Genomic DNA, 16,857 nt, shown 5'->3' with positions numbered 1-16,857 from the left:
TCCCAAGCCCGGAAGCAGAATGCAAAAACCGGGGAGATGCTCTACCTGAGGACGACCCTGCCCCTGAAAAAGTTCACTTAGACACATCCTCAGGTGCTAAGCCATTTCCTTCCACAGGTAAGGCCTGGCGGCGAGGAGGGGGCAGATCTCCTTTCATAGCAGCGCACTGACTGACGCAGGGAACCGGAGCCTGCAGAGTCAGACGGGAAACCCTACAGGACAAGTGACCTGGTTCCTTTAACGACAACCCAAAAGCTGCTAGAAAAGAAACCAAGAGAAAGAGGAAGAGGAGGAGGGTCACCTGGAGATTATATCTTGAAAGACGGATCCACCCATTGCCATGCATTGACCTGATCTGGATCCAGATCCAAACAAACAAAATTAGGAGATAATGAGGGACAAGTGAACACTGATGATCAGATCGCACTAAAAAAAATTTTTTTAAAAAATGCTGCTTTTCTTTAGGTGTCATGGTGGGACGATGGGTACGTTTTTCAGGAATCCTTCTCTTCAGAGATGTTGCAGAAATTACATTTAGAGATGAAAAGCTCCACTGCCTGGCTTTTCTTCCAAACAACCCAGCGTGGGTGGGCAGGGGGGGTTACGGATAGACAGAGACTGGCCACCAGGCGACAACTGTTGGCACTGGTGGTGTGGGATCCTTCTACCGCACACGTCCCCGTAAGGAAAAAGCTGAGATAGAGAAAATAGACACCACCCAAACGCGTGGACTCCGCGGGCCTCCACCGCGGGCCTCCACCGCGGGCCTGTTGGAAGGACCTGATGGGGAAAGGCTGACACTTCCATTCGGTGAAGCAACTTATTACTTTCAGGTTGTTCTTCCTTCCTGGGTTAGGAAAGGTCTGGAGATGCCGGTTCACCTTCAGAACCCGAGGAAGCTTTGGAGATAGTCCGCCAGCGCTTCCAGACCAGCTCGGCCCTCCTTCCTCACGCAAGCGGATGCCTCCCGGCCCCACGCTCATCTCCACCTCTGGCCACTTGCCCTGGGACACCCCCTCTGGATCGAAGGACATCACCAGACACGCACCACCTCCTCTTCCCCGCGGCAGTGCTCTCTGACCCTCCTCTGCCTCAACTTCCCTTCCTAAGTGCGGTAAACGGCAAGATTTCTAGAAGGAAGGATGCCCTCATGGAGGACACAACACACAACCTTCTGGACCCCGTATGCTGGGTCCCGACATCACACTTGCGTCCTTTGTCCCCTCTCAACCATGCCATCTCTTGAAAGCGTCATGCGAGGCAGAACAAGGGCTCAAGAAAGCCGCGATGACAATGGCGGCCAGAGGCGAAGCCACTCCCCCACACTTTCCACCATGTCAAGTTGGCTTGTCATCAAACCCGGCACCATCCGCTCAGCCCAGATCAGGTTCTTCAGCCCAGTTTTAAGGAAAGAAAACACTTCTTTTAGAGTCCAAAGTAATGCTTGTCCGAGCCCTGGCCACCCCACCCGTTCCCCCAGTTCATACTGGGAGGAAGAGCAGGCCTGCGGGTATGAGCGTGGAGAAGGCTGGGCTGCCACATTGATGCCATTTGGGGGTTCGGCCAGAAGACGTTTCCTAGCAAACTGGGGTGACTTGGAGAAGCCGTGCCTGCGCCACACCATCCCGAGACCATCTACTCAAGGCCCAGTGGTGGCCCATGCCACACCAACTCACCCTCACTCTTTCAGGAAAGCACCCTTGAATTAAAGCAATTCCAGCAAGAAAAGCCTTCATTGAAATTCCCTGGAGTTCCAGGACCTGAATTATAGACACATTATTTTTAAAAATCCTTAGTTCTCCGCTCAGCTTTTGCCAAGGAACTCAGCCAGGACAGAGGTGGCTGTGGCTGCATGTGATAGGGCAGCATGAATTCACTCATATTCCTGGGCTGATGACCTCATGACAGCTGGGGGCGGATGGGGACACCTCTCTTCTCCTGACATCTGCCTGGTCAGTTCAGGAGAGAGGAGGCTGGCCCCGAAACAGCCTCTTTCCTCGCACAAACTTCACCCGACCTCGGCCCCATCCGTGGTGGCAGCAGTCAAGAACTTGGCCTAAAATAAAGGAGGCCAGGAACACAGCTCAGCTCCAGCGGCCAGCGTAGAGAGCGGGCAGGAGGAAACGAGCGCAGGAGGAAGATGCATATTGATTTCTGTCATAGAGACCCTGTTTCTAAAATCAAAAGGTACAGAAACCCCGCGTGGAGGAGGTTCCTGGCAGACACAAGCTGGCGGCTCTAAGCCTTCCCCAAGCCGCCTCCACCACCACTAGGCACACACACACACACACACCCCTCTGACTTGCTGTATAGACAGAGAACGAGGGAATAACTTTTTAAATTTCTTTGGTCTCTTTTTCAGAAAGAAAAAGGATGAACAAGGGAGAAAACTCGCAGTTGGTCATTCTTCATGAGGATTCATGATAGTCACAGGGGCAGGTGCAGGCCTAGAAAGATCCGCAGAGGGAGGTGGAGTTGGGCGGGGGTACGGGGGCCTTCTGCCTCTAACCAACTACCAACCCCACCTTTCAGGACAAGAGACAATGAGTAAGAAGAGAGGCCTCAAGCACCACCTTTTCCTCCCCCCGCTTAATTCCACATATAAACTTTCAGTCGAGGTTCCATTCCTGACACAATGCTGAAAGCTCCCCAAAATTTCATTTCTGGATTAAATCACACCACTCCTCCCAACTTCCCAAAGAGGCAAAGGGGTGACCACAGGAGAAAAGTGAGTTGCTTTTCTTTTTTGTGAATGAACAGGAAGGAAGACACACACACACACACACACACACACACACACACACACACACATACTTGCGAGGAAAGAACATTCACTCGAGTTGAAGTTAAGCCACATTCTCTTCCATTCGCATAAAGAGAGAAAGAAGGAAAAAATACTGGGATGGTGGAAAGGAAAACACACACACAGAGAGAAAGGTTTGGTAGCCCTCTCATTACAAGTTGGTTGGGCATAATGTAAACACACTTCTGCCTTGCTTAATCACAGAGTGCCGCCCATTTAGGTTTCAAAGGCGGCAGTAAATTGGGCGTAGCTGAGTGGAGGCTAAAAATTAACCAGCCATCTCTGTTTCAATTTGTAAGAAAACAAAAGCGGAAAGAAATTATAAAAAGGGAAAGGGGGGGTAGGGAACAGAAGGGGAAAACTGAACCACCCTGACCCAAAATGCAGAGTAAAATTGGAAAAGCAAAGAGAACTGGAACTACTTGGAACAGAAAAAGAAAAGGAAATTTTACAAGTTTTTTTGTTGTTTTTTTTTTTTACTTTCTTTGCTTCTTTAAGATCTCTTCCGTGCTCCCTGGCATGCCTGTGCCCCAAAGCCTCTCTGCCCGCCAGCAGAGGTGCGGGGAGTGTGGGCACCCATCCTGTTTTCTGGTCACTTCAGCGGAAAAGAAATCAGGTGAAGGAGAAGAGCATAAGACACCTCATGCTCCTTTTCACTCTCTATGCAATCAGATGACTTTCTGACTCTCCGACAGCCCAACCCCAGGCCAAAGAGCTCCTGCCCGGGCTTCTGGGCCCCAGAATCTGCCCACCTCTGCCTTCGCTCCTCTTCTCTATTCCTTCTGTCTGTAACCGGAGGTTTTACACACCCCTCTCTCCACCGAACTGCTGCCCACCCCGCTTGTGCCAAATCCGGCCTTCCCTGAACTTGAGGGGAAGCGGCAGGAAAGCCAGCACCTGCCCCCAAATACTTCTTTGGGCTCATGTTAAATCAGAGCAATGAGTGGATTTTTTTTTTTTTGTGGTGGTGGTGTTTATCACAAACTCTCACCATTGCAGGTAATTCTGGGACATCATGGCCCCAGTCCTAAGCCCTGCAATGTCTTTTGGGTAACATGGTCCTGCAAAGATGCAGATGCACGAAAATCGAAAATCAGAACATGGCAAGGGAGCCAAGGAGACAGAACAGAGAGGGTGGAGGGAAACAGAAGGAAAAACTGAACATCCGGCGTGCTGCAGGCCTGGGCAGGACAGGACGGGCGGGCGCCCTGGGTCGGTCCTTAGGGTGTATCATTCGGAGAGAAAAGCAACAATAAACAGGACAAACGCCAGCAAGTAAAATAAAATGGGGGTTGGGGGTGGGGGGACCGAGCGTGACCTACCCGGAGTGTGGACAAAGTAAGCCAGATAAAGATCCAGTTCTTTGATTGTGACTCCAATGTGGTGTGGCTGGACGCACAGACCGGGGTTCGAGCACTGGGGCGACTTGTAGAGCCGCTCCCCGTCAGTACTTTCCAGGGGGATCCCCTTAAACAAAATCACCATGACCAGGTCCAGCCGCCACACCTTGTCGGCCTGGCGCAGGCAGTCAATCCGCCGGATCTTGCCCTTCTGGTCGGGGTTGGAGAGCACGCAGCACGGGGGCTTCTTGCCGGTGATGGTCAGCACGAAGTCCTCGCGGAACTCGGGCCGGATGTCTTTGCGCAGCTTGGCCAGCAGCCGGGACGCCCACTTCTGCTTGATCTCGGGCTTCTCGCCCAGCAGCTCGTCCTTCACCGCTCGCTCCTCGTCCTTCGACATCCGCTTCTCGTGCTTCTTGAAGTACTTGCGCTTCCGCGCCTGCAGGTTGAACCAGGTGTAGGAGAACGCGCGGACGTGAGGCAGCAGCGCCTCGATGAACGGGTGGAACTCATCCTGCAGGCGGCAAGCCGGGAGCATGCGGGGCGAGGGAGGACGGGACGGGAGGAGGGGAAGACGGGGTGAGGGGGAAAGAGAACGGGAGACACGCGTTAGAAGGGGACGCAGGAGAAATCCCCTTCGCCGCCTCCTCCTCCTCCTCCTCCCACCCGCGGCGATTTCCTCTTGCGATTGTTCTACGAAAGTGCAGTCTGGAGGCACCACCAGCCCGGCCAGCCGCCTGCGCCCATCGCAGCCTCAGCAGCCAGACAGAGGCACCGGGCGCCTGAGCGCACACCTATTCTCTCTCTCGCTCCCCCTCACTCGCTCACACACACGCGCACACACACGCGCGCACAGACAACGTTGCGGTCCACACACACACGCTGCTGGTATCCGCGCCAGGCTCTGTCGCGCCCATGACATCTCCATGTTCTCCCGCAGCCTGGAACGCGTGTCGGCGCGCCCCGACACGGGGTCCGGTCTGCACGGGCGCCCGGGGACGCGCACTCGGGTCGTGTGGGTGCCGCCTCGCCCCCAGCGCCAGCCGGCTCGTGGCCACCCCCAAGGAGAGAGAACATGCCATCCGCCAGCGAGCGCGCGAGGAGAAGGCGCTGGCTGCCCCCTCCCCACCTTGTTTTCATTCTCTCCTCTCCGGCTCCCATTGGAACACCCACCCCAGCATTAAAAAAAAAAAAAATCAGATCGAAAAGCCTAAATATGTGATTCCAGCTTTGTTACCGACACCGACACTAATGTTAATCGCAGTCATAAGGAACAAAACACTCCTTGTTAGCACAAATAAGGTGGTTGTCTCGGCCACATGAGGGTTAAAAGCTACGTGGGGCGTCCCGCGCCCTGTCCCTACTGACCCCTTCACCCTCTTTCCCACTCAGTCAGGTGACAGAGGGCCGGGCTCTCGCTTTGGGTTTTTTTTTTTCTTTTTTTGCTTGTTTGCTTGTTTGAAGTTTAAATAATAATGGATATCTGCTTACAAAAATAAAACTGGAAAAAAATTAAATAATTACCATGGATCTGAAGCACCCGGCAAAGCCCAACGCCCGATTCTGAGCTTCTGGACTCAACAGAGTTGTGAGTTGGGGGCGGGTGGGGGGAGGGGGAGGAGGAGGAGCAGGGGAGGAAGGTAAATGTTTTAAAGGGGGTTATTATTGGTGTTCTGGGGAATAGGGGCCGGGCTTGGGTGGATTCTCAAACCCTTCCCCCTCCCCCCCCCACGCTCCATTGCACAGAAGGGGAAAATTAATATTTTTTTTGAAAAGGAGCAAAAAGAAAGAAAGGTCAGGGATAGCAAGCAGAGAGAGGGAGCAAGCCGGTTGCCACACACAGCAGGTAAACAAAAGCCAACAAAAAAAAATTCTTTTTTTCAATTTCACCCCTTGTGCATCCCATTCCAGTTTTGTAAAACAGAGAGAAAGATGCAAATTTTAAAAATCAGAACCTACTTCCCGACATCCCCCCCCCACCCCGTAACACACCCTACCCCACCCCCCTGCAAAACAAAACAAAAACAAAAACCAGGAGAGGGAAAAGCAGCAGCTGAAGAAAAAGGCTTTCGGCTTTGGCAGCCGCACAGGGTGTAAACTTGGAGCTGCTTCCCTCCGCCTCTGAGCCTGATCGCAGGCGAAGGGGGAGCTGCAGATCCCGGGGAAGGGGACGAGTTCGGACCGGCTGCAGACCGTGGCTGGCAGACGGATGCCAAAGAGAGAGGGAGCGAGGGAGGGAGGGAAGAAGAGAAAGAGGGAGAGAGCAAGGGAGATGGAAATGGGATGGGGCCGTGTGTGTGTGTGTGTGTGTGTGTGTGTGTGTGTGTGTGTGTGTTGGTTGGGTTTTGGATTTTTTTTTTTTTGCTTCCTTTCTCTTTCTCTCTCAAACTCCCTCTCTCTCCCCTTTCATGCTCAATCCCCATCCATTTGCTCTTGCCAAAGCCAGTAAAAGGGGGGGAGGAGGAAGAGAGAGAGAGAGAGGGGAAGAGAGGGAGAGAGAGAGAGAGAGAAGGATCCACCTATTTGGCAATGAGACACCCTCGAGCAGCCAATGGCTGCGTCCAAGGGGAGGAGGGAACCGAGCGAGCCGGGAGGGTGGGGAGAGCCCCCGGCAGTTGGAGACCAAAAACAATTTGCCCAATCGACAAGTTCACGTCTAATGAACAAGCGAAGTCCAGCAGTTATGAATTTTTCATTCTGGGCGCCCACCCGGGTCCATTTGGCAGTGGCCACCCAGCATATTTGGGGGTGGGGGGTGGGTGGAGGGTGGGCTAGGATCAAGGAAGACTAGGAATTTTTTTCTTTTTTTTTTTTTTTTTTAAGCCAGAAAAATAAATAAATAAAGGCTTGACTCTGAGCAGGCTGGCGGGCAGGCGAGCGGGCGGGCGGGCGCCCCAGAAGGCCTTGGGGAAAGCAGCTGCGCCTTCTCCCTGTGTTTTGGTTTCATTCTCTCTCAGCCTGCAGACTCTCCCTTTTTCTGGTCCGATTTCTTTTTTATTTATGGAGAGCACAGGGGCGAGTGGAAGTTCTCCTCCTTGGCCATACACACGAGCGGGGCTATGAATAGAAAGAGACGAAGAAAGGGAGCTCGGAAAGTGTCGATGCCAGCAGCACTTCCAGGGCAGGGACCTGGCGCCCTGGGGGCCGCCATCCCGGCCACCCCTTCGTCCTGGGGCTGCGGCTCTCAGGGGCTCTCAGGAGCACTCCCAGACCAGGCAGCCCCCCCGTCCCCCTGAACACCCCCCTCCCCAGCCCCCAGCGAAGTCGGCTGCCTCCCTGGGCCCACACCCAGCCACGCAAGCTCCATTAACGGTGGCAAGGGATGCCAACGCAATGCAGCTCGGCTGGAGAAACTGCAACAGTTTATGAAAATAGCCTCCTGTCACAGCGCTCCACTCTGCCGACAAGCACTCCGTGCAGCCACAAACACAACAGCCAACCCCAGGGAAGCGACAAAGGCAGGAAGATGGACACGACTTCCCAACAGTCACCGAGTCCTACTGACACCTCCCCCCCCCCACCACCACCACCCAGATGCTCAATTCTTTGCTTTTCCAGCTCTGTCCCCTCCACTAGACCCATATTTAGTGTTTCTTGGTTGGAGGAGGGGAACACTTACCTGTCCCCCAATTCAGTTTATACTAAAGGGCCCGAATCATATGGAGCAAGGTGCAAGAGCATAAAGTAAGAAATCTACAAGATGGAGAGAGGGCTAAAAAAGGAAACAACAGCACAGCAAGGAAAGGCTCGGGCAGGAAAAGTGAGACAACGTTGGGGAAACTGAGTCACAGAGCAGAGGCTGATGGGGAGCTCCTGTGTCCCCCCCACCACCCCTGCTCTCCTCCCAGGCAGGAAGGTCAGAACGAGGGAGCCAGAGGCTCCCGGAGGGACGATTGAGCAGCCCTGCCGTGGTAGGCCCTGGAGAAGCAGTCAGGAGGAGACAGTTATTAAAGGAAGAGCAGAGAAGGAGAACACGGAGAGGGAGAGACTGTCCCTGCTCTAAACCATCCCCATAGCCGCCCTCTCCCAAGGTGAGGCTCAGCCCTCCGCTGGCCACGGAAAAGAAGGGTCGCTGCTCACTCGTGCCCCTTTCTTCCCCACCTGAAACCGTGTCCGCCGAAAGGTTGGTGGCGGGGAAGAGCGGGGTGGGGTGGGGACACACAAGTAGCCCCTAGACTTCCGCTGAACCCTGACAATGGGAAAGGTGCCGCCCAGCACCTGCAACCTCAGTCTGGGCCCTGAATGGTGTGACAGGAGCTCTGCGGTGGCTGACCCCGGCTGCCAGGAAGAGGTGAGAGGGCAAGAGGCAGGCGTCATTGCCGACAGGCCCCTGGGGTTGGGGGTTGGCATTCAATAATTAACGTCCTGTTAATAACCAGCTTTGGTCCAATTAGCCAAAGATGTTAGCCGGGTGACATAAGATACTCTCTACCTCGAGAGAAGCAACCTTATGTTCTAAAGTCAAGATGAGATGGTAGAAACTACAAGTGAGTTTGTGTTTGTCATGGGGGTGTTTTCTGGCATTTTGATTTACACTAAATATTAGGCAGTAGACAGAAAATGGCCAACGTGAGCCTCCTGGAGGATTCTGGCATGTTCAGTCTCACAGACCACAGTGCCGGGTGGAGGAGACACGCGGAACATGGTTGTTTCTGAATCTGGTGGTACAACTGGGTAGGTGGTAGGGAGATGGCAGATGGACGGATCCACATAGAAGTTGGGGAGGAGATCCATGGTTCGCTCCTGGCTGGAGGGAGGGGTCAAAGGTTGATGGAGAGATGGGACATAGAAGTGGCTCAGGAGGGCCAGGGGAGGGTCCCAGGGGAGCTGCAGGGACCCACACAAAGCCCATGGCGCCCCTTCAAGGCTCCTTAACCCGAGGAGCCGCAGGCCCTTACCGGGGAAGCAACACGGAGGGAGAACAATCGCCAATTGTCCTTCTGCCAGTGGCCTTAACCTTGAAGGTGGGCAGAGAGGATTCCCAGGCGGTGCTCTTCCCTCGCCCGGTTCCCCCAGTGTGGAAGAGCAGCCAGGGTCTTCCCGGACGCTGGGGGAGGGAGGGCAGAGGGCTCCCTCTCTCTCCTGTGGGCACACACACGGAGAATCTCACTCGGGTTCCATTAGAAGCACTGGGCACACCCCTCCCCCTAACGCTGCAGCCCCCCCACCCCGGCATGCCACTGGTGGCTGCTTTGGGCCCTGGACACGCCCCTCAGGAGCGCCAGACAAAAGGGGACTGTCCCCCTTTTGTTAAGAGAGTGGAGGCTCCTGTTGGAAGATTACCTGTCCCAGACCCAGACTCCCCTGCTCCTCTCCTGCGGCCCCTTCCCCCTGCATGGAGCTCAGGCTCTCAGTACCCCTACCTGAGCCAAGACAAAAAAAAAAAAAAAAAAAAAAGCCCCCAAGGAGTCGAGGCTTCTCCAGGAGTTCAAGGGTTCAGGGGATGGAGGGAGCAAGGGAACAGCCAGGCCTTGGAGGAGGAGAGGGGAAGGGGGAATGGAATGAGAGAAAACAACCTAAAGCGAGGGGAGGGGAAGCCAGTGATGCTGGCGAGAATAGTGTGCGAAAAAGAAAATTAACCGTGGGCAAGCGGAGAAGATAACGGAGAAGTGGGGATATCTGGGGGTATTTTCCCCATTTAAAAGAAAAATCGGGAAGCCAGAGGCGAGACGTTACACATTCGCATGGGCTTTGGTGTGCGGAAAGCAAATGTTCTGCCTTTGTGAGAGAAAGGCCTCTCTTGTTATTGCCCAGTATATAGAATTTAATTTAAAAAAAAAAACAGCAACGGTTTCAGTAAAACATTTCTAAAATAATACCCATGCTGGTTGCAGCCATCCCTAGGAGAAATGTGGCCCAGAAAGAACAGGACTGAGCAGGCCCAGGAAACCAAGCCTGGAGAGAGAGAGAGAGAGAGAGAGAGAGAGAGAGAGAGAGAGAGAGAGAGAGAGAGAAGCTGGGCCCAAAACTGCAGAGAGAGAGACGCACGAAGATGGAGGGGGAAACGAGCAAGGAGAAAAGACAAGGGCTCCGGACAAGGGAAGGGGGAAAAACCTCGCTGAGAAAAATGACTGCTTCTGTCTCAAGAAAGTGAAACATGTGGTTTTCCAAAACTCCACAAAACAAATGAGGCCTTGTGGGTTATTTAAGGGAAAACAGAAAAAGACATACAGAACCTCACTCACATCTACAGGATTCAAATGTCTTGGAGGAAACAAAATAATTTTCCCAGTCTGAGATAGGCTTCTTCACTGGCCCATCCCCGCCACTGGTGGGGGAGACCTCTAGAAGCAGGAGAAATTATATCTTCAAAGCCAGGGCCTCTGTTTAGAGGGCTCTTTAGCTTTTTTTAAAAAAAAAAATCCTATTTATCCACATCCTGATTGCTTTAAGGCCTAGATTTATTTTTTTTAGACCCTGGACACATGCTAATTATATATATATATCCATGCTAATTTGGATAACTCCACACAGTTAGTGCAAATAACTGACAAAGCCTACATAGAAATTACCAGATATTTCAGTATCCATTTCACTGCCGCATATCGCGTATAGGCAGCCTGGGTGAAAAGGGACGCAGGAAATTTTAAAAGGCCACCAATAGAGCCCCGATTAGTTTTGCCCAATTCCTGGCATTTTATAATTCGGCCTTGGCCCCAACCAAAAAAGCAGGCTCTGACTTTGTATCTCTGAGATCTCCCATCTTGTTCCACGGCAGAAGGGACGCAAGAAGGAAGTGGCCAGACTCACTCGGGGACAGAGATGGAGAAAAAGACAGAAAAAGGAAGGGGCTCCCGGCTGCTTGTCCTAGATGGGGGTGGGGCCGCCTCTCTGGGGGGGGGGAGGGGGGCAGGCTGGAAGGGACTCCTCAGCCAGAGCAAAATCATCCAAGAGTCTGGAAAAGCCAGGCATGGAAACCAGAAATGCACATTGCGAGGAGGCTCCGAGAATTTGGACAAAGCGGGTTTTTGGCTGCCTTGGGCCTGTTTTTCTCTGCTCAGGAAAGGCGGCCCCAGCACGGCTTCTCCAGCGTCCTCAGCCGCAGGCTGAATGGATTTGCCCCACACCCCAGTGCTGGGTCTAGGACAGGGGCTGCCTCGGAACCAGGCTGCACACTCCTCTCCTATAAAACCGTCCCCCCCTTTTCCCTTCCCTTTCTCCTCCTGACTGCAAACCGGGAGCGGTGGTCTGGGATCTGGCCAACAGGCAGCCTCGTTCTGGCTCTAAACACCACCCTACTCCAGGCACATCTCCCCTCACCCTCCTGGCACCGAATGAAATAGGGTAGGGACTGGGGACTGAGGGAGACAGTCTATTCTCTCTAGTGCAACTGGAAATTGTTTACTTTCATCCTCTACAGGGAATAGGAAACAAAAACCCTAGTCTTTAATTCATTATTTAGCTTGAAACTTCCTTGTGTCACCAAATAGAAGTAAAAGCTGGGAAGGCCAGGGCCCTCTCCTGGGGTGGGGGTGGGGGCTACACGGGGATGGGGTCCCCCCAGAGCTAAGAACACACAGGACAGATGACAGACAAGGGCTGTGAGGGGCAAGGGCCGTGGACAGCCTGAGCCTCGCCCACCTCTTGAACCTGGAAAGACTCCGTCCATGGTGGCCAAAGACTGGGGAAGAAGGAAGAACCCCACAGCCTAGCTTTACAAGTTTCTCTAAAAAAAAAAAAAAAACAAAACCAAAAAAACTGAGAAACTGACCAAAGGCCCAGGAAGGGGAGATGAGCACACGAAGGTGAGGTCTGTGCCCAGCACAGTGTGTTAATATCTGTGGGGCAAGAAAGAAGGTCAGAGCAAAAGGCAAAACGTTGAAAACTCCCAGGAGGCCCAGCTGCCAACTGCAGACCCCAGAAAAGGCTTAGGGATGGATGATCCAGGGAAGATGTTCCTCTTCCCCCCGCACCCCCCCAGTCCTGAACCCCTGAAACTCCTCCTGCAACCTTGCCAGGCCCTTGCCAGAGCTCCGCCAGGACCTGCTGTGACACCCCAGTTGCTTTGCTGGGTCTATTCCTCCGGCCAGGCCACCGGAGAGAAGGCCTGGGTGAGAAAGGAGTTTCTCTCAGCCCCCTTGCCATCGCCCGTCTGCACTTCAGTGCCCTTGGCGGAGAGAGCCTCTTTCTTGCAGTTGCTTCGGCAACGTGCAGTGCCCAGAGCCCCCCAGGCAGAGTGCTGGGTGGTCGGGATGGGAACAGCCGGGGGTTTTTACTGCTCCGAGGCCCAGGGGCTCTTGCTGGGTAAATGGCCTCCCCAAAATGTACCATTTTAAAAGTTGGAAGGAAGACGTTTTTCAATCCCTCAGAATGTATTGCTCCCACAACTATTTTATTATCAGGCTCATTGCCAGGGAAACCGGAGAATCCTCATTCCCCCGGTGTCCGGCCCCTGCGGAGGCTGGCACCCGGGCGCCCGCTCGCCCGCTCGACCGTGCCTACCTCTCCGCACAATCCGCTGCTCCCCGGCTCCCTTTCTTTCTCACCCTCTCTCCCCCTCTGTGTCCTCCAGCTCCAACACAAACTGTTTGCACGGGAAGTCTCCTTCTATGACCCGATTCAGCACACACAAGAGAAAACTGTGGGCGACAGACCCGACGTCCTAACGAACTTGAGTTAATTAATGCTAAGGAAGAAAAGAGGCGCCCTCGCTCTGTTGAATCACGGTTCACTAGCCCTTTCAGTTTGCTGTGGGTGGAGGAAAAAAAAAGAGGCTTTTTGGTTCAAATATTTTTGGGGGGCGAAGGGAAAACAAAAACAAGGCAGAAGGGCCAGGGAGGGCGAAGCCGTCAGTACCTGCCGGGAGGAGCAGCGGCGAGGGCGGCTGCAAAGTCCTCCCCCAGCTTCTGAACCGCTGTGCTGGGAAGGCCAAGGTGGGGGCCAAGAAAAGGGAGGGGGTCATCAATGGATTTGCAGGCCTGTTCAAATGCATCGCTGCAAAAAGGATGGTCAACTAGAAGATACATATATATTTTTTAAGTCCAAACCCAACAACTCGATTTGAGCAGAGCCGTGAAAATGTTTTAACAGCGCAGAAAACTGAAGTATGGATGGCAGGCATACAAAAAATTTAAGTGTGCGGAAAAAAAGAGGTGGTAATGGGGGGGGGCAGGAGAACAGCTGCAATTTTGCTTTCCAGATGTTGACACCAAAATGTAATTGGCAAGAAATTCCCTCCTTACCACTTTTTATCCTTTGGTTCTGAGACGTTCAAATCCTACAGCTAGACCTGGGTCTGCAGCTAGTCTCTCGGCACCGGCACACGTGGATGGGTCTGGAAGCTTTATGATCAGCCCACTAATTTTTACAAGCCCTTCCACCCATCCCTTAGCAGGGAGGCCTGGAGGACATTCTTTATTTTAATTATTATTATTGTTTTCTAACGCACAGCCTTTACTACTGAGGCTGGGCCTCCCCCCCTCCCCCCCCCCCTTTTTTTTTTCAAAAAATAAACTCTTTCACTGAAGTGTGGCCCATATAAGGAAGAGTGCACCGGTCTAAGTCGGCCGCACAAGACATTTCCACAAAGTGAACACACCTGTGTCACCCCACCCAGGTTAAAAACTAAAACACGTTCAGCACGCCGAGTGGGCCTTGCGTTTTTAAGCCGTGGGGTTCTCACAGCATGTATGCCTTAGACACAGCCCCTGCCCGCACCATAGTTTCAAATTTGAGCACCGAGGCCCGTGCACGTGTCAGAGAGCACCGTGCACCCATAGGATCACAGGGAGGGGTAATAAAAAGACGGCAGGCCTTCTCACCGCTGCAGAGGGGTTTCCAGGCCCCTCTGTGGCTGCCCAACTCGGACCCCGTCAACAGGAGAACCAACGGAGCAGCAGGGTTAGCCGATTTGCAGGTTGTGTGTGTGTGTGTGGGGGGGGACAAACAGGGACCACCAAGCAGAAAAACCCCGGTATGGATGGCACGCATACACTTGGATGGAGGGGGAAAGGGGCTCTGCAGTCAGGAAAGGCTGCCCTCAGCCCAGTCCATAAAAGCCGTGCACGGAGAGGAAGGGGTGGCAGTGGTGAGAGGGGGACCTAGGGAGCGAGGGAGTCCTGGGCTGGGGCTGCCGGGAGGGAGGGAGAGAGGGAGTGAGGGAGGGAGGCCCAGCCCTGTGGCATCTTCCTCCCCCTTCCCTGGCTCCAGCCCCAGCTGGCTCTCCCCCCCCCCTCACTTTCACTGGCACTAAATTTACTTTATAATTTTAAAATTAAGTTTCTTAAAAAAAAAAAAAAGCAGGAAAGAGAAAGCATTTAAAGGCAAAATACCTCCCACAATACCTCTGGGGGTGGGGGTTGCTTATGTAAAAAGACAAATGCAAAGGATCCCTAAAAAGTCCAAACACCGAATAACAAGGAGAAAAGAGAAACACACTTAATTAAAAACACCTGAACCAAATAAATAACTCCCTCCGCAAGGCCAAGGCAGCGCACGGCCGCTGGTGCAGTGGGCACCAGCCCTCACCCCCATCTCTTACCCCCTTCCCCTCTCCCATTGTGCAGCCATGTCTCCCCCAAGCACCATGGCAGCCCCACGCCTGGGGGAGAGCCTAGGGCAGCCTTTTAGCCTCCCGCCAGCCTGGAGCAAACCCATGCAACCCTGACAAAGAGTTCCTTCCTCTATTTTCCACATCCCCCCAGGCCGGCCGTGCCCACGTGCCCACGGAAGGCCCTGCAGCCTGCTCTCTTGCTCCAAATCTAGACCCTGTGGGTGGTGGCACCGTCCTGGGGCGGTGGGATGGGCACTGCCAGGCCCATCCCAAGCGCGTAGCTCTCTGCCCTGCCAAGGAGGGCTCTTGAGGACCGCGTTTTCTTTACCTCTATCCTATGGGGCTGGAAGGAAAAACGGTGCCGCTTAATTTAAAATATGGTGGGCTCAGTGGTTGAGTATCAACCTATATGACGCAGGAGGTCACAGTTTGATTCCCAGTCAGGACACATGCCCGGATTTCGGGCTCGATCCCCGTGTGGGGCGTGCAGGGGCAATGATTCTCTCTCATCATTGATGTTTCTATCTCCCTCTCCCTTCCTCTCTGAAATCAATAAAAATACATTTTTTTAAAAAAACATGACATGGGATCTGAGCTCTCTGATCTTTAGAAACACTTGATTACCTGATCCTATGGTGGGGGAGGGGGTGTAGAATAGGCATGGAGACTCCCCCACACATACACCGGCTTGACTCTCCCAGCAGCCCACTGCCTGGGAAACGTGCCCTCGGCTGGCACGGGGGTACCAGAGCCCGACTCCTTTCTTCCTTTCTTTCTTTTTTAAATCGCTCTAGCGCAAACTAGGCAGTGGGTCAGGGCCCAGAGGCGGGGAGGGAAGCGGAGAGGGTTGTCTCTGAAAGAGGGTAAAAAAAGAAAGCGAGGCTCCAACTCCAGAGGAGAACGGCCCGCCCGCCGCTGCCTCCCGCCGCCGCCACCGCTGCTGCTGCAAGTTTCCTGGCTTGTGCCAGTTTGGGGATTTGCGAATCAGACCGGAGCGGAGGGAAAGGCTGGTGAGAAAAAAGCTCGCAGGGAAACGAACCAGTTCTGCCTAAAAGCACGCTTCCCGCTCTTAAATAAGACAATGCCGAAGGGAGAGGAAAGACAAGTGATTTCTCACTCTTTAATTATTCCAATGCTGAACATTATTTAAAAAAAAGAAACCACACACATTAACCAATGTTATATTCTAACCCTCAACAAAGCTGGTATTTTTCTCTGATTATAGATTTGCCGTGACAAACCCGGGCTCTGAGGAGAGGCAGCGCAAAAAAACGCGCGCCTAAATGAGACACAATTTTATTAAAATCATAATAATCCTTGCGATCCTACAGTGCCTGTTTGGCGGCAGAGATCTCAGGTGCCCCACGCCTGGCTCCACCGGGGAACCAGCAAAAGAGCTCGGGAGAGAGGCAGGGAACGCTCACCAGCTCCACGGAGTGCCACGGGCACGTATTTTCCTTTCCTTTTTTTTCTTTTTTTTTTTTTAACAGCCTGTTTCCATCATTCAGCCTCTGTCTCACGCCTTTTTGTAAAATAACAAAACTCCTTTAACATATTGTTTTAAAAAAGAGGGGAAAGATGACCCTACATGAAAGGGGGAGAGGAGCTAGGTGTGGTCTGGGAGTTCGGTGGGGTCAGGGGAGTTGCTGCTGGGAGGGCTGGGCTGCCTCTGGGTCCAGGGTGAGAGCCTGCACTGGGGGGTCACCTCCCCCCACCCGACTGGAGCTGGGTGAGTCATCTGTACGTGGAAAAGGTAGAGGACCTAAAACCACCAACTGGAATTTAAGTAATTGGGGTGATGAGCCATCGGTTTATCACTGGCTTCCCGGGGCGCTGGCTGGGCGGCCCCGGAGGCTTTCTCTGCAAGTCGGGGGGCTGCTGGAGCTCGGGGGAGGCTCGGAGGACATCAGCGGGTCCGTACCCTCCTCCTCCAACAGGTTAAGTCAGGCCCACAGAGCGAACACACGATCTTTTCCCACTTTTCCACCCGCTCCCGGGCCTGCCCGGGAATTGCAGCAAAATGGCTGGTGGCAATGGGTGGGGAGGCCTTAGCGCCTCGGAAAGAAGTCCGCGCTGAGAGGGAAGACCGCGTTGACCAGAGGGGATCTGGGGGAAATTATTTTTATTTTTTTTTTAAGTTTCTTGGAAGCGGCGCAACCCCTGCGGCCTGAAGGCAGAGGAGAGGGAAAGGGAAAGCGCATTTTCTGCCACTTAGTCACATT

At 53.4% G+C, this 16,857-nt stretch overlaps 1 protein-coding gene across 6 annotated transcripts in view; it reads right to left on the bottom strand.

The window, feature by feature from the left end:
- Window positions 1-16,857, bottom strand: part of NFIX (nuclear factor I X) — a 95,358-nt gene that overhangs the window by 62,469 nt on the left and 16,032 nt on the right. For 2 of the 6 annotated variants that reach the window (XM_059696547.1, XM_059696550.1), the window contains one exon: window positions 4,126-4,657. In XM_059696547.1, coding sequence (XP_059552530.1) covers window positions 4,126-4,657 — 532 coding nt within the window. Of the gene's footprint in view, window positions 1-1,613; window positions 2,057-4,125; window positions 4,697-5,020; window positions 5,274-5,667; window positions 6,084-16,857 lie in introns of those variants that run through there. The other 4 variants (XM_059696552.1, XM_059696548.1, XM_059696546.1 and 1 more) reach the window with 4 other exon arrangements.

Source organism: Myotis daubentonii, chromosome 5 (genome assembly GCF_963259705.1).
Source record: "Myotis daubentonii chromosome 5, mMyoDau2.1, whole genome shotgun sequence".
NCBI lineage: Eukaryota > Metazoa > Chordata > Mammalia > Chiroptera > Vespertilionidae > Myotis > Myotis daubentonii.
Note: the sequence above shows the minus strand (reverse complement) of the source record. Positions and strands in the feature narration are given on the sequence as shown.